This window comes from Staurois parvus, unplaced genomic scaffold, assembly GCF_062004578.1.
Source record: "Staurois parvus isolate SC_StPar_1 unplaced genomic scaffold, SC_StPar_1.0 ptg000154l, whole genome shotgun sequence".
Taxonomy (NCBI): domain Eukaryota; kingdom Metazoa; phylum Chordata; class Amphibia; order Anura; family Ranidae; genus Staurois; species Staurois parvus.
In genome coordinates this window covers 570,596-597,792 of record NW_028317950.1, presented here as the reverse complement: position 1 = coordinate 597,792, position 27,197 = coordinate 570,596, and the positions used below count along the sequence as shown (strand labels likewise).

Genomic DNA, 27,197 nt, shown 5'->3' with positions numbered 1-27,197 from the left:
AGGCTCATCAGTGCCCATCAGTTTCTCCTATCAGTGCCCATCAGTTCCTCCTACCAGTGTCAATCAGTGCCACATATCGATGCAGCCTCATCAGTGCCCATCAGCACAGCCTCATAAGCTGACATCAGGGAGGGAGAAAAATCACTTATTTACAAAACCTTAAACCAGAAACTATTTTCGTTTGTTTAGCAAAAAATAACCCCAGTGGTGATTAAATACCACCAAAAAAGAAAGCTCTATTTGTCTAAAAAAAAAAAAAAAATTTAGTTTGGGTACAGTGTTGCATGACTGTGTCATTCAAAGTGCAACAGTGCTGAAAGCTGAAACTTGGCCTGGGCAGGAAGGGGGTAAAAAGAGTGAGTGAGCACATAGGAGTGGAGCACTAGACTTGTACAGCCATTAAAGGAGCAGCATTGAAGGAGCACTTTATGAGACTGCACAGTTGAATGATACACTTGAATTAAGAAGCACAAGATTCATGGACTTAGAGTTATAGTTTGATTTAAAGAATTTGTTATGCTTTGTTGATTTATTACGTTGAGATCACTACGTTTAACATTTGAAATAAGTTCATATATCACTACAGACCACACAGTACCTGTAGTCCTACTTATGAGTAACTTGGAACTAGCTTCCCCTCTGTGGGGGGTGCAGAGTGTTTCTCTCTTGTGGAGCCATTCCAGGAAGACTGCAATTTATACTGGTAGTCAGCAGGACTGTTTCGCTGGTACTATCAGTAATTGGTTCACACCAGAAGACTGGAGAACTGAGTTGAAGAGTTTGTTAAAAAGTTGAAGTAGTTGACGTGGTTTTGGAGAATTTTGAAATGACATAAGGAAAATGTTTTGTGCAAAGGACTTTGATGGACTGTGTTTTTTCCCTTATTCTGCAGAATTAATGATTAGGCCTATGCTTGGGGATAAAGGATATGTGGATGGGCTTTGTACAGGAAAGTGGCAGTTGGCCTGTTGAAGGGTGTTCCCCTACTCCGCCAAGAGTCCTTTGGCTTTGACATTCTGTTGGCCCTGGTGTTGCAGTGGGGCCCTGGGGCATTGACCTAGGGCTACCTGAAAAGAAAAGTCTTTCACAATATGTTTCCTTTTGACAACACTGATGCTGTGAAGAATTGAGCCTACAACCCCCTATAACTGTAGCAAGTGCAGGAGTGTCCCACAAGTTCTAGTGCCTTAGCGAACTTGCTATAAGAGGTGGCTTACAACATGACCAAGGAAGTGATGTCAATGTTCCCCCAAGCTGCCAACAGCACCAGCTGAAGAAATGCTGAGAGTTGTGGGGGGAAAGTAGATTCAGGGAGTATACAGAGTCTGAGCACTGTCGTTTTGTCATATTGCCCTACTTGGTCAAGGAGAAGTAAAAAGATACTTGTTCCACCACCGATGCCACTGAATGTCACTCAGTGACACTTCAGGAGTGATCAGGTACCCGCTACCCGCCTGCACACTAGGGCTTCATTAACAGGCCCCCTACACCCCTACATGACACAGCTGGTGGATGTAGGACCTTTGGAACCACAGGAGGCAACAGGGGACAAAGCATCAAGCAAAGCCAAAAACTGACCAGACAAATTTAATGGTGTGTTGATGGGTTTTCGTTTATTTCAAGTGAGTTTTGCATTCCCATTTAAGTCTATGGGAAGGCAAAACCTGCTTTGAAGCAGGCCAAATGCAGGTCACAAGCAAACTACTGCTGGTCAAATGCACCTATGCATGCATTCTGAATGATCTCATAAGTGTCTTAAACTGATGCCATAAAAAAATGAATTTTATATATAACAATATGGATCAGACCAAAACGACAGACAAATGAGGAGGAATGAGTGACTTTGTTCTAAATCAGGGACAGTTGGGAGTTATGAGAACACAAGCACATCTGGGACACCCAGCTTCCACTTTAGCAACACTGATGCAGTCACTAGGATCCTGCTTCCAGGCCTCTACTTACTCTGTCCCTAAATACTTGAATACCTCCTGTCCTGCCAGACACTTCTCCTGTGAATCCCCAGGCCAGATCTTCAGTGCACACCCTTGCTTTGGCCCAAACTGCATCCAGCAAAATAACCCCTCCCCCCAGCTCAAACTGAGTTGGGATCTCCATGATCTCTCTCTATCTGCAATAGGTCCCCTAACTCCCACTGAGTTGAGACCTCCGGGAACTCCTGCAGGCTTTATCTAACCTGCTCAGAAGGGCAGCAGCCCTTTAGGCTGGGATCTTCTCCTCCTGGACAAGAACACTGCTGCTCCAAGTCTCAAACTATTTATCTCCTTCTCAGCCACCCACTGGTTGCCCCCCACCTCCCCCAGGGATTGACTGAGCCTGCATAAATATTTAGGCTCAGGGTCTGCCTCTTCCAGCACACCCAGAAAAGCCAAAAATAAGCACACACTGCTCCAATGTTTACAGAGGAGCAAAGAAAACAAAATATACCTGTACCGCTCTAGCAACCTATTCTAGGAGGGTGCAATGTGTATACTGTATAAGGAGACGTTCCTTTCACAGCCTAAATCTAGAGACCAGAAACCTCTAATAATGGTGAAAATTGAGGAGTAACCCGCAAAAATTTTGAAAAGTGTAATGTGTGGCATGGTCCACAGTTGTCACCATCAGGAAATCTGCCCTGAGAAATGGCATGTAGCTATCAATGGAGGGCATGTAGGCAGGAAGTGGCTACAAAAAAAAGACTGCAGAAGATCAACAGTACTGAGATGCAACAAAAAAATTCAAAATTTAAAAAAATTTAAAACTTATAATTATTAAATCTGTACTCAAGTGTGTCAACTCTCAAAAGGATGACACTCTCAAAAGTCACTCCAACACATACCTAATACTGAGTAGGTCCCCTTTTGCCCCCAAAACAGCCCTGACTTGTCAGGGCATGGACCTCCACTAGACCTCTGAAGGTATGCTGTGGTATCTGGCACCAAGCAGAAAATAGCAGAACTTTGAAGTCCCGTAAGTTGTGAGGTGGGGCCTCTGTGGAACACACTGTTTTTTCCAGCATGTCTCACAAATGCTCAATTGGATTGACAGATGGAAAATTTGGAGGTCTAGTCAACACCTCAGACTCCATGTTGTTTTCCTGAAACCATTATTAAACTCCTCAGACCAGGTCACCTTCTTCTATTGCTCCATGGTCCAGTTCTGATGTTCAAGTCCCCATTGTAGGCACTGTTGGTTGTGGACACGAATCAGCATGTGCACCCTTACTAGTCTACAGCTATGCAGCCCCATACACAACAAACTGAGATGCTCTTTGACCTTTCTGTCAGAACCAGCATTCACTTTTTTAGCATTTGAGCTGCAGTAACTTTCTGTTGAGTAGGAATGCACGGGCCAGCCTTTACTCCCCATGTGCATCAATGAGTCTTGACAGCCATGACCAAGTAAAACTGCAGAAGAGAAAGATGAGGTGGGTTTTCGGGGCAGGGCTGTGTGATTTTTTTTTTTTTCATGCTTTTTGGTTTTATGGCTTTAATGGAAAAGGTGAGGGGGTTGTCAACCCCATTTCAATGGCCACGGTTTTGGACTGAGATGTCCAAATATACTCCTATGTGTGATGGTGAGAACCTAACAAATTTCTGGCCCTATACAGTATACTTAAAATAAATTGGGTTTTTATTAATGGCATATTCTATGTTTAAACTTTTTTCAGCATTTGTCTGTTTTATAACTGTATAACTAATATAATTCATCATGAAAAAAGAAAGTACAAACATTGTATCCCGCTTTGGCATTATTCTCTAAGAATATCTCAAATGCATCTCTGTCGCTGTTAAGTGTCTGAAATCCACAGGTAAAATTCTGCTATTATCTGTACATAAAAGTCAGATATGTCTGTATGCATTGTACTTAAGTAGTTCGATGTCTGGGGAGATCTGTCCCAGATGGACATCACTTAACTGTACAGGTGTTCTGTAGGCACATTGATTAGAAAACTTAAAATTTACATGTAAAACTTTTATTTGGTTTTCATTGATTGTGAAAATGTTAGTGCTGTCTATGTTCCTGTGGATGTCCACTGAGCTCCTACTGCCCTTCCGAGCAACTCCCACCATTACTGGGCCCGCATGGGAGGTCGGCACATCATGGCGGTTGTAGAAGTGATCAATGGCTTTACAACCGCTTGTATCACTTCCACATTGAAGGCCGAAAGTTGGCTTTATTAAAGTACATACACTTCCAACTGGTATAGCGGCCGGGAGTATGTTAAAAAAAAACATGTCTGCAGGATGGTTAAAAATCTGAATTCCCAGCAAGTGGCTGGAGATTCAGATTTTACCACCACACCCTATCCTGGTGCCCTAAAGTTGTTGCCTAATCCACCTTATGGTTGTGCTGGACCTGGACGAAGCCATCTTTGTTCTGGCATCATGCAGGGTCACCATCTACACCCTGGACCGAGATCCTGGCTCAGAGATGACACAATCATGTAAATCCTGGTGGCTGTGTTTGCAAATGTGTGACACAGATCAACTCCTGCTGCAGCCTTGTGACTTGCTATAGTCTGACCACTGGGGAGAGGAAACTGAGGAAATGCTTCCTCCTACCTGCAGCACTCCGATGACATCCTTGCAGCTTAGGCAAAGTTATTGACTGGAGCTCAAAAGTGGCTTTTTAATAAAGAATGGAGCTTTAATGAATAATGATACTGATTTGTGACTTTATTGTGACATCTCAGAAATTTCTGACCCACGAGAAATGCTTAGTGGCCCCTGGTCAGGCTAACTACATCTGATGAATTGGATGCCGCTGACTAATTGGGGTGCAGGAAGGGGAAAGGTTTGTCCAGACCCATAGCACCCTGTAGAAATAGGAAAAGATTTCAGGACCACCGCACATCTCACCCGGCCCTAGTGGTTAGCAGGTAAAAGCAGCCTCAGCATCCAAGCCATTCCCCCAACATGTTTCGCCCCGCCCTTGGGGCTCAATCATGAGACTTGTTCATGCACACTTGCAAAGTTACTGACAGGTCTACTTTAAAGAGTTAATGATAATTACATTCCTTGATATACCGGTGACTATATGATATACAATAATTCAAATATGGAACAGCAAACCAGTATTAATCTAAAACTCATGTCAACATTTACTTTCCCGTAAATGTTATAAAATTTATTTGAAAATGTGTACATACTAAGCATTATAAAGTAAGGGAAGAAAGCAAGGTGCCCTAAATAATTTACCCAATATAAAATCGTTCCAGCTTCTGGTAGACGGCATGAGGTAACGAAAATCCACTGGCCATGAACCAGATGAAGACGATGCAGATTATTCCTTTAACTGTTGACATTCGAGGTTTCAGAGGATGCATAATAACCTGAAACAACAACAAAAAGCTTAATACACTGAAGGTAATACGCTACTGTAGACCCATATTACAGCATGCAATAACCGTTAATGAACATTTCATACACTATATACGGTTAAAGGTTTGTGGATATCTGCCTATGACAACTATATCAGCTGTTGGCCATCAGATTCCAAAATCATGGGTATCAACATAGAGTTGGCCCTGCTTTGTGGCTATAACAACCTTCACTCTTCTGAGAAGGCTTTCCACAAGATTTTAGAGGGTGTCTGGGAATTTGTGTCTATTCAGTCCAAAGGAGTATTTGTGAGGTCAGGTACTGATGTTGGATGAGAAGACCTGATCCCACAGGTGTTCAGTAGGGCTGAGGTCAGGTACTGATGTCTGATGGGAAGATTTGTTCCCAAAGGTTTTGAGTAGGGCTGAGGTCAGGTACTGATGTTGGATGAGAAGACCTGATCCCAAAGGTGTTCAGTAGAGTTGAGGTCAGATACTGTTGTCAGATGAGAAGACCTGATCTTAGAGGTGATCAGTAAGGTTGAGATCAGGTACTGATGTTGGATGAAAAGACCAGATCTTAAATTTTTTCAGTGTGGTTAAGGGCAGGTATTTATGTTGGATGGGAAGACCTGATCCCAGTGGTGCTCAGTAGGGTCAAAGTAAGGTACTGATTTTGCCTAGAAGATCTGGCTCGCAATTGGCATTCCAGTTCATTCTGAAGGTGTTAAATACAGTTGGTGTCAAATACTGATGTTGGATGAGAAGAAGTGGCTCCCAATTGGCATTCCATTTCATCCCAAAGGTATTTAGTAGGGTTGAGGTCAGACCACTTTAGCTTCTCCACACCAAACTGTTCAAACCATGTCTTTATGGAGCTGGCTTTAAGAGGGATTCAGTCATAATGGAACAGAAAAAAGTCCTCCCCTTACTGTTACCACAAGGTTGGAAGAGCTCAATTATCTAAACTATCTTTGAAAGATGTAGAATTAACTGAACCCTTCACTGGAAACATCTGAACATGGTCAGTGGGATGGCCATATAGATAGTTGTGTGGGTGGGGAGGGGGGGGGGGGCGTTCAGTTGGTTGGTACCCGAGATGGAATAAGACACACAGAGACCAATGAAAATTGCATTATAAGTTGGTTAATTAGAAGTAATAAATAGCATGTGAAGAACAGTGGAAAGTTACCTACTTAGCAGTCCCAGCTAATATGTCATCAGAGTCTCTATACCACAGGCGATTTGAGTGCAACAGTTCCCAGCAAAGTTGGTGGCACTTTAATAGAGTCCCAGCACTTGAGATGTTACCCTAATAATGCTTCTGTTATCGGAATAGCAACTGAGTCTTGGAGGTGGTTGATAGGTAGAGCAATGGTGCAGGAGCACGCAGCAGACTGATAAAATTTTTAAAACCTTTTACCAGCTCTCTAAAGTCCCCAGATAGCAGAGTCAGCAGGGTAACCCAGTTCTGTCCTTCCTCGCCAGGAATCTCTCCCTAACCCGAAGTTCACTGTCCCTGATCAGCATGGACCCTGTCCCTGCCCATTTGGAAAACGCATGTCAACTGCAGTGGGACAGTGCTATTTATTAGTATTGTCCTTACTCAAGCTGGCCATGGAGGTCAACCAGTGTTTGTGTCCAATCAGACAGCTGCTCCCCTAATGACATCTACAGAGGCTCCAGAGGAACAAAGCTCATCTCAACCTCCATTCCCTCTGTACAGTGGCCAACCAAACAGTGCCACCTACAGAGGGGAAGATAACCTGCCTACAGGTGCAATGGATCAAGTGATCCCATACCTTTGACCATATATATAGTGTACATTTAATTTTTTCATGAATATAATTTTGGATTAAATGGTGTATTAGTATTTGAATGGAGTTCAGAAAACAACTAATAATGATTATTACCACATGCTGCGTATAACAAAGAAAACAGGAAATCAAAACAGCTGGAAACCTAAAAATAGAAATATTCCAAACAGTATTCCCACAGATATTCCAACATGTAAGATCTGGCAGCACAAGTGGGTTGGATGAATGTTACATTTACATAATAATTAGGTGGAATTAGTTCCATTTCATCTATCTACATTTGTGCATTGCAGTGCTAAAAAAAAGGGCATAGAATGAGAAAATATTACAGTGGGTAGACAACAAAAAGCTATTTTGAACTAATCACATTAAAGGCTTTAGATTATTAAAGCTACAGTGTCAACAAAAAAACAAAACAAAATCTTAATAGCAGGTCCCTGCAGTGGAAAAGATATTACCTCTCCCAAGGTCCTGGTCTTTTGAAGCACTATAGCCTCTGTCCAACTTGTCATCATTTGGCACTTCCAGGTCTGTCTGTGGTTCCTCCTCTGCCTTTTGGCTAAGATCAAGTGTAGTATGTGTTCTTATCAGTGCCCAGTAGGGGTGCTCCGCCATCTTTCTGGCCTTCTGCTGGGGTGTCTGGCTGTATAGCATACTTGTTGGTATAATGGGGGTCATGAGGGTTCTTCTACATGGGAAATAAACTAAATTAAGCGCCCAGTGGGTTAGGTTGGGGTCCAGAGTATTTCCCTGCTGTGGAGGATTCCAAGGGCCCCAGTGCCTTCTGATTTGAATTCTGCTACCTGGGCCAGCTGAGGTTTGGGAGGGCACAGAGCTTACGGTATCAGAAGCCCCTCTGGGATTGGCGACCTGGCAGTGCTGGAGTAAAACTATAGGTTGGGGACCCTACTGCGTAAAACTGCACTAGGCCATGACACCTCTTGCTTTATTTCTGCACTTCACCTAAACTTTTTGGCCAGAACTGGGACAGTTTTTGTTATCAGGCTCCAATGCCTAGCCATTGTACTGCACATTGGAACTTTCATTCGATTCTTCTCCTCACGTATGTCACTGCAGTTATTTTTGAGTCTTTTTTTTTTTTTTCCCTCCCCAGGAGGGCAGGGTGTGGGCCTACTCTGAAATCTACGGGGAGGATACATGGCTGTTAGGTTCCTTCCTGCTCTGTCCTTGGGGGGGTCTCTCTTCAAGAGAACCCCTAATCTAGTACTCTGTGGTCATCTGAGGTTGATCATGAGGAAAGGAGTCCGCCAAGCCTTTAGGCTAGGCAGACTAGAGTGTCTTGCCCCTATCAAGGGCCTTGGGTCCTAGGAGGGTCCAGGATGCAAATAATCCAGTTTAGGTGTCTCACCTGATGTCTGTCCAGAGCGATGGCGGTGAGGGTAAGGACAGATACGTGGACTGAGCAGTATTGGACAAACCGGCTCACGTGACACATGAGCTTACCGAAAACCCAGGTGCTGCTCACGAAACGAACCTGAGGAAAGAGAAAAGGTTTAGACTATTTTTGGCCTATAAAAATAAGTAATTTCAATAATCATCAAAGTTCTAATTCAGATATATAAAAAGCTGCAGCGATTAAGGATGCGCTTCAGTGATTTTTTTTTTTTTTTTAAGGAGGTGTTTTTTTCATTTCATTGGGGTTTTGTTTAGGTTAGTTTAGCTTTTTTGGTTTGGTTTTACTTTATATATAACTTACTTTAATGTGATTTGTGTTCTGTACCTTTAAAGTGGATATGATCCTTATGTGCTCCCTTTCAGTTGGTTAACTTTACCATGAAAGGTATTTTATCTGTTTTAATAGGTAAAAAAAATTACCTGTTGATCCTATGAGTTTCTATGAGCCGATAATGTGTTGTGCTCCCTCCCTGTGTTGCACTATTATCTATTCTATTGTTTTTAGTGCTCCCTAAGGACTACAGAACTCCCCCCCACCCCCCCCTCGAGAATAGGGTAGGTCCAAGAACCAAACCTTGGGGAACCCCGATGGAGAAAGGGAGAGGAGGAAGTAGAATTGTAAGGAATGTTAAAGGTGACGTGAATAAGTAGCATGAGAACCCCATATATTCCCACCAGTTCATGGTTACCTGTAGCAAGTACACACTTTCCGCCAACTTTTCTGCTGAATTAACCCTTCATGATGGCCTTCTGTTCTTTCCTCTTCACCCCTGTGTATAACTACAGGCCCCATTCTTCTGGCTACGTAATGTACCACTATGCACCCCTTTGCAGTAACTTCAGACCAGGCTCTTAACAGTTAACTTATCATAGAGCTGGTATTGGAAGCCATGGGAGGCTATAAACTGATCCAGTGAGGAGATGTAGATCGAGAATAGGGGAGGTCCAAGAACCGAACCTTGGGGGAACCCAACAGAGAAAGGAAGAGGAGAGGAGGAAGTAGAATTGTAAGTAACGTTAAAGATGCAGTTGAATAAGTAGGATGAGAACCCCATACATTCCCACCAGTTCATGGTTACCTGTAGCATGTATACACTTTCCGCCAACTTCCCTGCTGAGTTAACCCTTTGTGATAGCCTTCCGTTCTTTCCTCTTCACCCCCGTGTATAATTACAGGCCCTTTTCCTCTGGCTAGGCTATGTACTACCATGCACCCCTTTGCAGCAACTTCAGACCAGGCTCTTAAAAGTTAACAAAACTTTACTGGACACATTCAATATCGCAGTCCAACAGTGCAGTAACAGTTCTTGCTAACTGACTAGATCCAGGCTGCACAGTGCATACAAACAAATGGCAACCACCCCAACCTATAACTGGCCTTTGCAGCAAGGAGCACATGGAAGGACAAAGCACATCAAAAACAAAGATTCCCAGCTCACTAACCAGCTAGCCTGCAACAAAACTGAATTGACCCTGTCTAACCGTTCACGTTGAAAACATGAATTTAGTTGCACACATTTGCAAATACAGTTGTGTTCAAAATAATAGCAGTCAGACATCACTAACCTGATCAATCACTGTTTTTGGTAGAAATGATATTTCTACATGGCAAATAATTTACTAGCAGATGTAGTAGAGTAATAGAAATCCAACAGACCCAACAGTCATGACATGCATGCTACCGACTCTGTGTCATTGAATCACACAGTGTGGAATTCTATTAGTGAGGTCATTCATTCTTTGAAAAACAGGTGGCAATTATTGCCCTTATTTAAGGAAGGAAGGCAGCAATTGTTGTACATGCTGGTTATAGTGCATTTCTCTCTGAAATTCTGAGGAAAATGGGTTGTTCCAGACATTGTTCAGAAGAACGAAAATGATAGGCTGCTCAGCTAAAATGATCGCAAATGCTTTAAAATGGCAACCAAAACCTGAAAGACATGGAAGAAAGCGAAAAACTACCATTCGAATGGATAGAAGAATAGCCAAAATGGCAAGGACTCAGCCAGCAATCAGCTCCGGGAAGATCAAAGAAGGTCTAAAGTTACCTGTGAGTACTGTTACAATTAGAAGATGCCTATGTGAAGCCAAGCTATCTGCAAGAAGCCCCACAAAGTCCCACTGTTAAAAAAAAAAAAAAAAAAGACGTGCTGAAGAGGTTACAATTTGCCAAAGAGCACATTGACTGGCCTAAAGAGAAATGGCGCAACATTTTGTGGACCAATGAAAGTAAGATTGTTCTTTTTGGGTCTAGTGGCCGGAGACAGTTTGTCAGACGACCCCCAAACACTGAATTCAAGCCACAGTACACTGTGAAGACAGTGAAGCATGGTTGCGCAAGCATCATGATATGGGGATGTTTCTCATACTACGGTGTTGGGCCTATTTATTGCATACCAGGGATCATGGATCAGTTTGAATACATCAGAATACTTGAAGAGGTCACGCTGCCTTATGCTGAAGAGGAAATACCCTTGAAATGGGTGTTCCAACAAGACAACGACCCCAAACACACCAGTAAACGCGCAACATCTTGGTTCCAGACCGACAAGATTGACGGAGTTATGGAGTGGCCAGCCCAATCCCCGGATCTTAATCCAATAGAAAACTTGTGGGGTGACATCAAAAATGCAGTTTCTGAGGCAAAACCAAGAAATAGAGAAGAACTGTGGAATGTAGTCCAATCATCCTGGGCTGGAATACCTGTTCACAGGTGCCAGAAGTTGGTTGACTCCATGCAACACAGATGTAGAGCAGTTCTCAGAAACAGTGCTTATACAACTAAATATTAATTAAGTGATTCAAAGGAAAGCAAAATCTTCAAACATTTTTCAGTTTATATAGTGAATGTTTGAGTTCGTAAAGAAGAATACAAACACTGCTATTTTTTAGAACAGTCTAATATTCACTTTTCTTCAGTTTTTTTTAGAGGAACACATTTGATATATGTTTCTTCATGTTTTGATTTGGAATAGAATGTGTAGTGTTCCCAATGCATTTGTGTGTATGGAAATAAAAGCTATTAGAAGGATTTTGAGCTTTATTCACTTTTTTCAACACACTGCTATTATTTTGAACACAACTGTATATGATTAAGTCCCAGTGGCCATGTCAACACACTACAGTTTACTGCAGTCCTAACTCTATGATTTTGAGAGTCCCTCAATTTGGAGCACATATAGCAGTGAATAAATTAAGGGCAGGTTTGCCTGGAGGGAGCCCACCCCTCCTTAATGGTATGAAGGGTGCACGGGACACCCAGCAAGGGTGTAATGGCAGCTGAAGGTATCTAGTGTGTCCATGCACCAATTCACCAACTATACAAATGGCAACCACCCCAACCTGTAACTAACCTTTGCAGCAAGGAGCAAATGGAAGGGCAACACACATCAAAAACAAAAAAAATTCCCAGCTGACTTAGCAGCTAGCTTGCAACAAAACCAAAATTGACCCTGTCTAACATTTCAAGTTAAGAGCAAAGAGTTGAATTGCAAATTAAGTCAAAATTATGCAAAGCACTGCAGCCATGGCATGTCTACAGCCACATTCAGTTTCAATGATGGAAGTTAGCTGGGTTATCGGGGGGGGGGGGGGGGGGGGAATAACACCACTGCACAACCGTCTGTTTTTAAGGAGCTTCCTCATCCCCCACAAAGCCATTTAAAGCCCAAAAGAATGACTATGACTCATTCATGTCCTAAAAACACTCTAAACACTTTGACTACTAATGTCCACAAATTCCTAATGGACTGACAATGTAATGGAAGAGGGAAGGCTTCCCTGCTGTGTGCGCCTATCTCAACTAGCAAGTCTCGCTATGTAGTAACAAGATCTTCTAGCTTTTGTAGCAGTGTTAATGACAATTTAATCTGTCAGTTAGCGATTACGCCTACAAAGACAAGCTGTATAAGAGATTTGACATTCCAATAATAACTCAGATTCATTACTTAGTTCTGGAACTTGGCTGTTTTGACATGAGCTTTTAAAATGCTTTCGATGATTTTTCTAATAAATACTCAACTATAGTACTCACTTTAATTATTATGCAATATTTATATAGTGCCAACAGTTTGCACAGAGCCTTACAACATGAGGGCAGACCGTATAGTTATAATACAATTTAATACAGGAGGAATCGGAGGGCCCTGCTTGCTAGAGCTTACAATCTAAGAGGGAGGGTCAAATGATACAGAAGGTACTAGCTGTAGGGAAGGAGCTGATGGAGAAAATAAAAGTACAGTTCCGTGGGGGCAAAATAGGCTTCTCTGTAGAGAAGGGTTTTCAGAGATCGTCTAAAAGTGAACCGAGTAGGAGATAGTTGGACAGATTGGGGTAAGGAGTTCTATAGGTTAGGAGAGGCTTGGGAAAAATCCTGGAGGCAAGCGTGGGACGATGTGACGAGGGAGCTAGAGAGCAGGAGGTCTTGGGCGGAATGAAGAAAAGGATTTGGTTGGTATTTTGAGACTAGGTTATTGATGTAGCTGGGGGCCAAGTTGTGGATAGCTTTATAAGTTGTTAGTATTTTGAACTTAATTCTTTGGGTGAGTGGAAGCCAGTGGAGGGTTTGACAGAGAGGAGTAGCAGACACTGAACAGCTGGTAAGGTGGATGAGCCTGGCAGCAGCATTCATGATGGACTGAAGGGGGGATAGCCAATGTAAAGGTAATCCAGTGAAGAGGGAGTTGCAGTAGTCGAGGTGAGAGATGACCAGGGAGTGAACTAGGAGCTTTTGTGGTGTTGTTGAGTAGGAAGGAGTGTATTTTGGAGATGTTGTGGAGGAATAAGGCGGCAAGATTTAGACAGTGATTGAATGTGGGTCCGAAAGTATAGTTCAGAGTCTAGGATTACACCTAGAGCATTGGCATGCAGGAATGGGTTGATAATTGTGCCATTGATCTAGACAGAGAAATCAGAGGCACGTTGGGGAAGAAAAATTGTGAGCTCAGATTTGGATAGATTGAGTTTGAGGAAGTAGTGTGACATCCAGGCTGATATGTCTGTTAGTAAATTAGTGATACGTGCGGAGACTGAATGAGCTGAGGGATAGAGAGAGAAATTTGGGTGTTGTCAGCATAGAGATGGTACTGGAAGTCATGGGAGGCTATTAACTGACCCATGGAGGAGGTGTAGATTGAGAATAAGAGAGTACAGAACCTTGGGGGACCCCAACAGAGAAAGAAAGAAGAGAGGAGGAAATAGAATTGTAAGTAACGTTAAAGGTGCAGTTGGATAAATAGGATGAGGACCAGCAAACAGTACAGTCACGAAGACCAAAGGCATGGAGTTTTTTGAAGAAGAGGTAGTGATCCACTGTGTCAAAGAAAACAGAGAGGTCCAGAAGCAGGAGTACAGAATAGTGTCCATTGGATTTAGCCTTTAGATTGCTTGTGAGTTATAAATGAGCAGTGTCTGTGGAGTGTTAAGGGCAAAATCCAAGCTGAAGGGGATTGAGAAGGTTATTCTCAGTGAGATGGTCGCTCTGTCTGTTGTAGACTAAACGTTCAAGGAGTTTGGATAAAAAATGGAGCAAGGAGAACGGGCATAATTTTTAGATTGATGGGGTCCAGTGAGGGCTTAAGTATGGGGGTGACTAGTGCATGTTTTACAGAGTTGGGGAAGATGCCAGAAGAGAGGGAGAGATTGAAGATGTGAGTTAGAGAGTGTAGGATAGAGCTAGAGGGTGACCGTGGCATTTATGAGGGAACTGGGTCCAGAGGACAGGTGATTAGGTGGACGTTAGAAAAAAGTTTAGCAATCTCGTCTATAGGGGTGGGGTTGAATGAGGGAATTAATGATTTTACCTGTGGACTCGAGTGCAAGTGGGGAAGGTATCTGTACTGAGGAGTTCTCATAAATTGTATCATAGTGAAGTGATTGGCTATCTCCTAGGTAGCAAATGGGTGGAGGCAGTGAGGGACAAAGTAGAAAGTTAAAGGTAGAGGAGAGTTGATGGGAACAGGATGATAAGTTGTTAATGAGAGTGATAAAATAAGTCTGCTTGGCAGTGAGGAAGCAGTAATTGTATTTTTGAAGGGCAAATTTATATTGGTTGAAAACTTTCTGAAACTTGGGGGTTTATTTACCAAAGCTGGTTCACTCAGAATCTTGTGCACTTCTGCATGGAAACCAATCAGCTTACAGGTTTTATTGCAAAAGTTAATTGAACAAGCTGAGGTTAGAAGCTGATTGGCTATCATGCACAGGTGCATGAGATTCTGAGTGAACCAGCTTCAGCAGATTTCCCCCAGAGTCTTACGCCACAGGTGCTCAAGAGCGCAGCCTTGTTTTTTCAGACTTGTGGTGTCATCTGTTTGATAGGGTTGTAGGGGTTGGGGCCTGATTCTGAGTGGAGTGGGTGGGGCCAGTGGGTCCAGGGAGGATAACAGTGAAGTGTTGTAGATAAAAGTGACAGAACAGGGATGAGATTTTGTCATAGTTGGTCAGTAGCAGAGGAGAAAAGGGTTGAGGGGGCAAAGGTTTCTATGGTAATTATTGGGTGGTTGGAGGGAGAAGAGGTGGGAGAGAGTGAAACTAATAAGGTAGTGATCAGAGAGAGGGAAAGGATTGTTGGAGAGGTTGCATGGAGTGCACAGATGGGTCAAGGGTGTTGCCGTCAAAGTGACTAGAAGCATGTATCCATTGCTTCAGGTCAAAGTAGGAGGTTAAACTTAGAAGTTTAGAGGTAGCAGAAGGGAGAAAGTATGGTAGCCAGGCAAAGAAGTCATCAAGAAATACTGATACTGGTCCAGGGGGCCAGTAGATCTCTGCTATCCTTGGAGAAACTGGAGAGGAAAGACGACTGTGATGTGCCTCAAATGAGGAGAGTGACATGAGGGAGGTGGGTGAAGTACCTGAAAGGTGCTAATGAAAAATAACTTCTTATGGTGTATTTCTCATCATTTTGTGACAGTACACTTGATGTTGACTGTGAAGGGCCTCCACATATTTTCAAAGTTTAGGGAAAATCACTATATCCCTCCCAATTAAACCTCCTCACACCCCTAGTCTGAAACCTCACTTCGCCAAAGTCTTACAGGTTTATAATCCATCTGCAAGTAGATGTCTACAAAGAAGGGTACACTGTCCTTGATCTATGCCTCCATTCGAGGCCACGCTTCTGAGCCCTTGCCTTTATATTGCTTTAATTGGGCACTGGACTTCCGAGAGTCCTTGACTACAGCTGATTTGGCACCAATCTGGCAAGCAATTTAAAAATGTTCCCGGAATATACAAACTTTAGAGAATTCATACAAAGTTCTTACCCGATTGTATTTTACCCTGGCACGCATAGCAAAATATGTCCCTAGCTATAACCTTCTCTGCTTCAGAGACTTAAAGGCTGTAGGGACTATGTTCCCTATTTGGTGGTCCTGCCCAATAGTTCACTGCTTATGGTCCAGAGTATACAACATGATCCATTTAGTCACACAATTTAATATCCAGAAAAATCCGGATGAAGACCTCCTCTGTAGACCACTCAAGAATGTAATGCTACGGTCCCATGCTTTCATTTCGTTCTTCCATGTTATTCACTTCTAAACTTTGAGGAAGCTAAGTCCAGAATTCAATGATTCTTAACAAAAAATTAACAGTGATGCAGCGGCAAACATGATAAATTTCTCTGTTTGGCAGCCCTGGCTCCCTTTTCCCCACAAGGCTGCTCCAACTTTGATCTGGTACTCTGTTGCTGCTCCTCCCTGGGTTTGGAAGGGCAAAGTCAGTGTCGCCTATTCCCTGCGGCAGACATTTCCTGATTCTTTAGGCTTCATGCACACTGGGCATTTTAATAATGCTGGTAATGTTAGCTGTGTAAATTCACATTAAAAACATGAGTTTTTTAGCGTTTTTGTATTAACGTTTAGCAGAGTTTTGCCATGTTTTTTCATGTTAGGTTTTTTTGGTCAAAAAAACTCTAAAAACCGCAATTTTTTTAGTAAAAAAAGTCCAAAAACGCTGGTTTGTCGTGATTTTCTGCGCTTTACTGCATTTTACTGCCTTTTACCACGTTTTGCCGCGCTTTTCAGCAGTAGAGCATTTTCCAGCCAAAAAACGTTCCTGTCAAAAAACGTTGATTACTGTTTATGTATGAATGGACACATAGGATAACATGCTGGCTGTAGAAAAAAATGTCAAAAAACAAAAGCAGCCGCTGTAAAAATGTCCAGTGTGCTTGAGGACTTATACCTTTCCCCTCTTCATCAAATTCCCCCTTCTAACATTTTTCTCCAACCTTTTTTTTTATTTTTCATTAATTTTTCCTCTCGGCATTAACTAGACATTATAAGTGTTCCTCCCCACCTATGGTGGGAATAATGGGAGGATCCTGCCATCCCATCGTTCACTCATGCATGCGTACAGTTACAATGCTTGGGGTTAGGTTGTATGCCCTATGCAATGTTTTTGCCTTAGATTTACTCGTGATTTACACTATTCTTTTTATTGCAAAAAACGTTTGTTCCAAGTAACTCATTAAACATTCCAATTATTCACATCTAACAACACTTTGTATGTTCCAAATTCTTTCAATAAAGCTTTTTGGTACCAGAAAAATAACTTTAATTCCAGTGTAATCTATGTTTGTCCAGGGCTAAATAAAGCCTTCATAACCATGCCTCATTCTGTAGTTCTTGTATAAGCCCGTTTCTTTGAAAATCACTCTCTATCCCAGCCTTTCTCAACCAGGGGTTCTTGGATACAATGGGTTCTCTCATAGGTTGCTTGAGAATTCTTGAGCTATGAGCAGTGGTGGATTAATTGCCTGCCTGATGGTGCCTGCTTGGGCCAGGGGCTGGCATCATTTAGCTGAACCAGTGACTTAGAAGCAGTGAGGTTATGGTCATCTAAGAAACTGCTCATATGAATTGTCTTAGCAGTCTGTAGGTGGGACTTTCTTCTCACTGAACACCATCATATTGGGGTCTTTTCCATGTTGGAGGGAATTTCTCATCTAAAAACGAAAGGAGGCAATTCACCACTGGGGAGAGGACACTTCTACACTAACTACCAATGAAAGTAAGCAACTCACTCCAGAACCCAAATATAAGGGGGATCTTCTCCAGTTGCCACCAATATAAGGAGCATTTCTCAAATGCTCACCAATGTAAGGGAGCAGTTCGCCATTGACCACAAATATAAGGGGTCCTTCACTCGCCACCAATGTAAGGGATAATTTCTCCACTGGACAACAATAAACCATTGTAAGAGTATGCTTCCTCACTACCAATGTAAAGGGGCAATTCACCACCAGCCACTAATGTAAGGGGGCATTTTTCTACTGACCACCATTGTAAGGGATCAGTTCATCACTGACAACCCACTAGTGTAAGTGGGCCCTTCTCAACTTATCACCTATGTAAGGGAGAAGATATCTTGTAGACAACAATGAAGGTTGTCACGTCTGCTTTTATTATCATTGTAAGATGGTGATTTTTCACCAACTAAGCAGTGTAGTGACATCCTAGTTAGCTAGGGGAGTTAGACTCCAATTGTTAGCTAGGGCTGACTAGTAGCCTGGGTGTCATAGCTGGCAGGAGTCAAAATTTGGTCAGAGCTGAGAGTCTCTGCACACCAGCCCTCTGGAATTTTCCCCTGCTCTAGAACTTTGGAGAAAGGTCTGGAAACAATAGGTGGATCTGAAAAGTGGCTGGTCTTTGCTCTTAGAGGATCCTGGCCAATTTCCAATAGGAGGCTTGGCAAGGGGCCAGGACAACCTTTAAGAGTAACTGAGCCTGCTCAGCAGCAGGAGAGTGGTGGTTGGAGAGATGAAGATGTGAGAGGAAGAGCGGCAGGAGCCTGCAGGCAGAAGACCCTGGGACTTCACCAGCCCCCTGAGAGAGGACCACCTGTGCAGCAGGGAAGGAGGGCCCAGCTAAAAGGCCTGGTTGCAGCCACTGACCCATCGGTCAACAGGAGAGGGACCAAGTGAGTAAACCTGCACACCCTGGGCCTGGGCCTAAAAGAGGCTTGTAAATAGTTTCAGGAAGTTTATCCTCAGTTCCAGTTCCATTGGGCATCCTGTACACCCCTTACCCCATCCAAGTTCTAAATCCCCTAATAAAACTTCAAAACAAGCTCAAGGACTGGTCCCTTGGATGCAAGTCTGAATGAAAATGCATGTTGCCTGGCTATAGGGGGATCCAAATCTTCAGCAACTCCTAAAGGGTAATGTTACAGGGGCAATTCACCGCTGACCATCATTGTAAGGGTATAATTGTCCACTGACTGCCAATGTAAGGGAGCAGATCACTACTAAACCCCAATATAATGTAAATGGGCCCTTCTCCACTGACTACATATTTAAGAAAGCAGTTTCCCACTGACTGCTAATGTAAGGAGGCCCTTCTCCACTTACCACCAATGTAAATGAGCACTTATCTATGACAAGCAATGTATGGGGATGCTTCTTTATGACCACCAATGTAAGGGATCATTTCTCCATCCTACCATCAATATAAGGGAGAATATATTCTCTAGACCACAATGAAGGGGGTCACATCTGTTATGATTACCATTGGTAATGGTACTTTTTCACTAACTAGCAATATAAAGGGAAAATTCACCACTGACCACTAATGAAAAGAATCAGTTCACTATGTAAGGGTTCCTTCTCAATTTATCACCAATATAAGGGAGAATTTATCCATCGACCAACAATGATGCGGTCACTTCTGCTTTGATTACCATTGTAAGGGGGCATTTCTTCACTGACCAGTAATGTAAGGAAGCAGTTTACCAGTGGCCATCAATACAAGGGGGCACTTCTCCACTGACCACCAATATAAGGGAGCAGTTCACCACCGATCACTAATGTAGGGGGACATTTCTCTCCTGACTACCAGTGTAGGGGAATAATTACCTACTGGCCGTAGAGCATTTTATCCCTCACCACCAATGTAAGGTGTACATTCTCCAGTGTAGGGGGGCATTTCTCCACTGTCCATCAATGGTGAGGTCACTTCTTTATTGATTACCAATGTAAGGTGGTACTTCTCTACTGACCACCAGTGTAAGGTATTATTAAACATGTAAGTGTACAGTAATCCTCTTCCTAACAATATATAAAAAAACTGGAACAGAGTTCTTTACAAATTAAAGTAATAAATGACACAAGCTAGATAGTTAAAATTCCAGTCACCAGCAAATTGTAAAACAATAATATCTTCATTAGCACAAGTAGTCACAAAGGTATAAAAGCAATTGCCCACACATTACCAGGGTTAAGTCCTCCTGGATTATTAAAATTCAGCTGCGCATTATGTGTCACCCACACTCATTAAAGTTTTATACTTTGCCTACATCCCTATATTAATAATTAATGTCATCATCAAACACCAAGTTCAATATGTGAAAGTCCAGACCTTCACAAACGAAGTACCTAATAAATATCTGATAATTAAATATGAAGGATTTGTCTAGTTCTCTCCCACCACAATTATATTTGTACTGATTGTCCTCCAGTCAAGAGTATAGCACATTCCAAGCTTTTCTAAGAATATCACTTCAGAGCACAGTCCTCGGTATTCCTATAAACAAGACCTATGTCAAAATTCATATAGATGGTGTTTCCAGTTTCCAGCTGCATTATTTTCACCGCAGTTATATATTGACAGTTTTGAATTCCAACCAAGATGGTAGCACATTCAAAGCTTGTCTTAGAATACCACTTTAGAGCACGTACTTGGTATTCCTATACATGCCAAGCTTGATATAAGGTTTATCCAATTATCAAGGTTCTCAAAGTATCCCTATGGAAACAATTGCTCAATGCACACTAGGAATAATAATCACAAAAGCACTTCTTGATGATGCAATAAATCTACCCTAAAGTAACGTGAATGGTCAACGGTATAGGCGTCAATCTATAAGGAGTGTACTGAAAGTAATGCAAAATTGGTCATAACTTTTTTTATTAACTTACTAAGCCGGTCCAAATTTCAAATGTTGGTAGAGTAACTCTCTCTATAGCCATGGTGTTCAGCCTGCAGTCCTTTTGGTATATGATGTGCAGCTCTCAGACTTCAGCAGTTTTTTCAGTGAGAGCACTGATTAGGGCAGGGGTCTTTAAACCTTCTAAACAAAGGGCCAGTTTACTATCCTTCAGGCCTTGGGGGGGGGGGGGCAGACTGTGGCCAGTTGCCGGAGTAAAAAACATCCCGGCATGAGTGGGAGAAAAACAATGCTGCATCATTCATTTTAGTAAGAGGAATATTGGCCTATTGTTGGTATCTGGTGCCCCATCTGTGTCTGTAGGAGGAATGGTGCCCCATCATTGGTGTTTGTGGGAGGAATGGTGCCCCATCGTTGGTGTTTGTGGGAGGAATGGTGCCCCATCATTGGTGTTTGTGGGAGGAATGGTGCCCCATCATTGGTGTTTGTGGGAGGAATGGTGCCCCATCATTGGTATTTGTGAGAGGAATGGTGCTCCATCATTGGTGTTTGTGGGAGGAATGGTTCTCCATCATTTTAGTTTGTGGGGGAAATGGTGCTTCATCATTGGTATCTATGGGAGGAATGGTGCCCCATTCTTTGTGTCTGTGGGAGGAATGGTCCCCCATCTTTGGTGTCTGTGGCAGGAGTGGTACCCCATCCTTGGTGTCTGTGGATGGAATGGTGACCCAAGGTCCGGATAAAAGCAAGCAAAGTGCCAAATATGGCTCACGGCCAGCAGTTTGGAGACCACTGCATTAGGGTAATAGCATTAATCTCTACTAGCCTCATGTTCCTAGTTTCATATTGTCTTCTGCAGCATGCTCCCAGCCAAAAACATAGCATGTCCACACTCTCTGACCCTCCTTTCCTGTATTAGGGCTGCCGTTTCTGACAGTCCTTTCAATCATCACATATATTGAACATTATGTGCGACCCTTTGGTGATGTCAGGGGGTGCATAACGTTTAACGGAGATGACACAATTGACAAGAGCAATGTCTTGTCATTGGCAACTCTTTCTAATGGTGTCCTCTCCATAAACATTCTACAGGTGAAACTCGAAAAATTAGAATATCGTGCAAAATTTCATTTATTCCAGTAATGCAACTTAAAACGTGAAACTAATATATGAGATAGACTCATTACATGCAAAGCAAGATAGTTCAAGCCGTGATTTGTCATAATTGTGATGATTATGGCTTCCAGCTCATGAAAACCCCAAATCCTCAATCTCAGAAAATTAGAATATTACATGCAATCAATAAAACAAGGATTGCACCTAGAACAATATCGGACCTCTGAAAAGTCTAAGCATGCATATGTACTCAGTACTTGGTTTGGGCCCCTTTTGCAGCAATTACTGCCTCAATGCGGCGTGGCATGGAAGCTATCAGCCTGTGGCACTGCTGAGGTGTTATGGAAGACCAGGATGCTTCAATAGCTGCCTTCAGCTCTTCTACATTGTTTGGTCTCATTTCTCTCATCTTTCTCTTGGCAATGCCCCATAGATTCTCTATAGGGTTCAGGTCAGGCAAGTTTGCTGGCCAATCAAGCACAGTAATCCCATGGTCATTGAACCAGGTTTTGGTGCTTTTGGCAGTGTGGGCAGCTGCCAGACCCTGCTTGAAAATGAAGTCAGCATCCCCTTGAAGCTTGGCTGCGGAAGGAAGCATGAAGTGCTCCAAAATCTCCTGGTAGACAGCTGTGTTGACCTGCTGGATGAAGCACAGTTAACCAACACCAGCAGATGACATGGCTCCCCAAATCAACACAGACTGTGGAAACTTCACACTGGACTTCAAGCATCTTGCAGTGTGTGCCTCTCTATTCTTCCTCCATACTCTGGGTCCTTGGTTTCCAAATGAGATGAAAAAGTTGCTCTCAGAAAAGAGGACTTTGGACCACTGAGCAACAGACCAGGTCTCTTTTTCTTTAGCCCAGGTAAGACGCTTCTGACATTGTTTGTTTTTCAGGAGTGGCTTGACAAGAGGAATACGACATTTGAAGCCCATGTCCAGGATCCATCTGTGTGTGGTGGCTCTTGATGCACTGACTCCAGCCTCAGTCCACTCCTTGTGAATGTCCCCAACACTTTTGAATGGCCTTTTCCTGACAATCCTCTCCAGGCTGCGGTCATCCCTGCTGCTTGTGCACCTTTTTCTTCCACACTTTTCCCTTCCACATAACTTTCTATTAATGTGCTTTGATACAGCACTTTGGGAACATCCAACTTCTTTTGCAATTACCTTTTTAGGCTTTCGCTCCTTATGGAGGGTGTCAATGATGGTTTTCTGCACTACTGTCAGGTCAGCAGTCTTTCCCATGACTGTGATTCCTACTGAACCAGACAGAGACCATTTAAAGGCTCAGGAACCCTTTGTAGGTGTTATGGCTTAATTAGCTGATTGGAGTGGGACACATTGAGCCTAGAATATTGCACCTTTTCACAATATTCTAATTTTCTGAGATTGTGGATTTGGGATTTTCATGAGCTGTAAGCCATAATCATCACAATTATGATAAATTACGGCTTGAACTATCTTGCTTTGCATGTAATGAGTCTAGCTCATATATTAGTTTCACCTTTTAAGTTGCATTACTGAAATAAATTAACTTTTGCACGATTATTCAAATTTTTTAGAATAGTCTTCTGTGGATGTCAGACAGCTTGCACCTTTCCTTCATTAAGAAATCAATAGTGGAAAGTTGCCTCTGCTTGGAATCCATTATTTATCTGCAACAAAAAAGAAAGGAGGAAGAAGAGCTGCTAGAGAGGAAGAATTACTCTCCCATCATGTGAATTTTGAAGCTCTGTATAATATCCCTTCAAATTATCCAGTACATTTTAACATAGTCCATACACACTTCATGGATTATTGGTGTACCTATGAATAGTAGCACAACAGGAGAAATGTTCATAAGTCGCCCAAGGTATGTAATCATGGAACTTGAAAGGACATCCACCGGTGAAATAAGAGCACTGGGACATTCATAAGTAACAGCAAAGATCAATATCCCTGCAATACACGTAATTGCTTGAAGATTACAAGTGCTAGTGTATATCAAGAATGCTCTTGGGAATCATATTCCATCCATCAGATAGTCAGCTTCTTAGAAGCAATTGAATCAAATAAAAATGAATCTGAGCAGGATCCAAAAATATGCTTGGATATCCACTGAAAAAATCAATGCATGTGTGTCAACGATGTCAATTTCCATATATTATATGGCTTCTTACAGATGATGGTATGTAATATGGCAAACTGATAACAGGTAAACCAAATAAGGCTTAGTTGATACTTGTGCTTGGGAAGGGAGGGTGGGCAGTAAAAACTGGTGGTTAAGCTACATTTTTACTGCCTTCTCACCACTCCCCTGAGCTGCAAGGGGAGCCATATGGGGGTGAGTGCGACACACATTATCCAACCATTACGCTAAGGGGTAATGAATGGGGCACACCACAAGTTCTTATCATAGTTTCCTTAATACCATGAATATTCCATGATCGTCAGCTCCATCCAGTGGCCATAATGCAGTAGTTTCCTAATTGAAGTGTGGCAGGAAACATACCGCATTATTGCCGCTAGATGGCATCGATATTCATAAAAGATCAACCTATTAGGCAAAATACAGTAAGACTTTCTAATGGCTAGGCAAAGGTTTGTGACACCTGTCCAGACCATTTTTTGCAAATAGACAACATACTCTTCAGCTGAACTCTAACAGTCTAGGTTTCTAACTGTTTTAAAATTGGGGTTGTTGTTTTTGTATGTTTGTGCCTATTTGCACTAAAAAAAGATATACTGTTGTGCAATTTGTAAAATAAAATCTGTATTTGTAGAAAATATACAAATCTAAGGCCTGGTAAAATGCAATATATTATATTTTTGTACTTGGGTTTGGATACAGTTTTTTTTAATAAAAAAGAAAAAATTCAGAGGCGAAAATGAGACTGCTATCCCTGTGTGTTGTTCGTGCACTGCATTAACCTGCTGCTCAAATTAGAAAAAACAAGTTCAGTCCCGGCAAAGTGCAAATCATTGTGGGATGAGTATATGTTTCAATGTTCAGCCCTCTCAGGAAAACAGTTATTAATTTGGGGCCCAGGCTGATGGCACAGTTCAATTTTAAATAAAACATTTACCTAATTGGGAGTAAAGTTAGTGGCACAAATACATTTTAAGCAAATTATTTATCTAAATTGGGTCAAGGCTTGGAGGTACAATTATATTTTCATTAAAATATTTACCTAGTTGGGCCTATGGATGGGGGAAAATGTACTTTTTAAGTAAATAATTTGCTTAAATGGGGCCAAGGCCAGGAGAACAATTAGAATAGTGAGCAGAAACTCTGGGTTACCAGCCGCACCCAACATATGCTAACCAACAAAACCCCTCCTGGACCAAACCTAAGTAGAAAACAATCAGCAGGGCATTGACATGGGCCTCCACAAAAAAAAGAGGCAGCCATATCCCTGCAGCACAACCCCTGACCGCTCATTTTAGTGATGATGAAAGGGAAGAGGACCTTAGCCCCAGTAGTTCCCAGATCATCCTGCTCATCCAAAGGAACCTCTATACAGCAGATAGAGGCTGTATTCAAGAAAGTCCTAAAGGACACTGGATAACAGAATGTTTAGCCAGGGAGATCATGGAGCTGGATCAGCGAACCTCCAACTTGGAGACATGGATGGAAATTTTGGAGTGTGATGTCAGGGATCATGACCAGGAGCTTGAGGGAAAAGACAGAATAGTCACCCATGCTGTTTGCATTAGCAATTGAGTAATTCGCTCAAATTTTCACAATGAACCAAATATAAAAGGAAGGAGGTTGCGCAGCACAAAATCTGTAAATTTGCAGATTATGTCCTATTTTTTTTTTTATCATGTCTCTACTTGTCTCCACCCCAAACCTACTCCCACTTCTAGATAGATTTACTTGCATCTCTGAACTTGAGGTCAACCGGATTAAATCAAGGGCCATGAATATCACCTTGACAACGGCGGAATATTAAACTTTGTGCACCTAGTTTCTCTTTACATGGACCAAGTACAGTCTGAGATACCTAGGTATAAATCTCACTAGCCACCCTGATTATTTTTATAAGGTGAACAACCCTGCTATGCTGGCCCACTTGGCAAATCTTGTGTCCAAATGGTCTTCTCTACAAATATTCTGGTTGGGCAAGATTTCCTCAGTAAAATTGACATTGCTGCTGAAAATTCTCTTCTTCTTTAGAGCGTTGTCCATAGCATTCTCTTTCATTTATTGCAATGTAAGGTTTCTTTTTTTACATGGGTACCCCACACCTCTACATTAATATTGCTACATCCCAGATTGGTGGAGGGACTAAGGATTCTATACTTATCAAAATTCATAAAATACCACACCACTCAGGAAGTACACCTTTGGGTTGGTTTAAAAGCAGTGGACTTTGATCCTCTTTTAATCAACAACATCCTTTAGCTTCAACTGCAAGACTGGGAAGCTCTTATGAACCCCTTTACCCAGCAGTCTTTAGTTCTTTGGGACTTGTTGGAATTGTTATCCCCACATAACCTGATGCTCTTTCTTCCACAATCTGACATTTTATCCAGTGTTTGTTTACCCAGCCACTTCTCATAACTGGTCTCGCTTACGCTTACCCTTAAGGAGATTACATCACCTGGTTACTTTTACAGGCTTTAGGCCCCTTTCCCTATAGCAAGAACAACATAAACTCTCGAGTTCCGAAGTGCTCTGCTACTTTCAGGTTAGACACTTTTATGCCACGAAAACCCTTTCAAACCCTTTACAAAGATCTAGACAGCATGACCTTGTTCGAACACTTACATATACAGCCGACCCACGTGCAAAAGGGGTGATCTGTAGGTTTTAGAAGACTCCTTTCACCAGCCCTACATCCCTCCCCCCCGCCTACATCACTCAATGGACGTCGAATTTAAATTTGAAGATTGGTCAAATATATGGCTTGCCACCCATAAATTGTCACAGAATATTTTGGAATCGGAAACAACTTACAAGGTACATTGGTACAGGGTACCACCTAGATAAGTATATTCTGGCCTGCCCTTCTTCCATCTGTTTTCCTGATTTTGGAGAACCTGGTTCATCCCTTCATATTTGGTGGACCTACACTTTGGTGTGGTCCTTTTTAGTTCAAAATTTTTGCAAATTCTTTCACAACTATTTGGTATTGACCTCCAACCGGTCCCCCAGATGGCCTTGTTAAATAGTAACCCATCCAGACTGACCAAAAGCCAATTTAAACCCCTGCCCCAAATTACTACAGCCACTAAGCAATCACCAGATCTTGGAAACCACCTGTACCTTGTACTCTTGCCATCAAACATAGGGTTACCCAAGCGATGATACATGCTAACATTGAAGCTACCTTACAGGACAGAATCTGCTCATACACAAAAATGTGGCAACCCTGGGTTGACCAGTTTTAGCCTCCAGATATTGAAGAATCCCTCTTGGAAAGCCTGGAGACACTTCCATCTTTTGTTATTCCAGTCGATTCTGCTGCTTGGTCCTTCCTTGTGAGCCCCCTTCCTTCCCTTCCGTCCTGCTGTCTACCATTATCATTTCTGGTATCTATCTACCTTACAAATAACACTGAGCTATGACAGGGAAAGCACACTTAGTTGCCACCTTGAAAAATGATAATTTCTGTTGGTATTTTATGTATATAAACTAGTTTGACTTTCC

At 42.3% G+C, this 27,197-nt stretch overlaps 1 protein-coding gene across 1 annotated transcript in view; it reads right to left on the bottom strand.

The window, feature by feature from the left end:
- LOC149463404 (G protein-coupled receptor 83-like) overlaps window positions 1-27,197 on the bottom strand; it is a 64,350-nt gene that overhangs the window by 22,380 nt on the left and 14,773 nt on the right. Inside the window, exons 2-3 of the mRNA XM_089674897.1 lie at window positions 8,510-8,635; window positions 5,202-5,335 (exon numbers count right to left, since the gene is read on the bottom strand). Of these exons, the coding sequence (XP_089531023.1) occupies window positions 5,202-5,335; window positions 8,510-8,635 (260 nt within the window). The remainder of the gene's footprint in view (window positions 1-5,201; window positions 5,336-8,509; window positions 8,636-27,197) is intronic.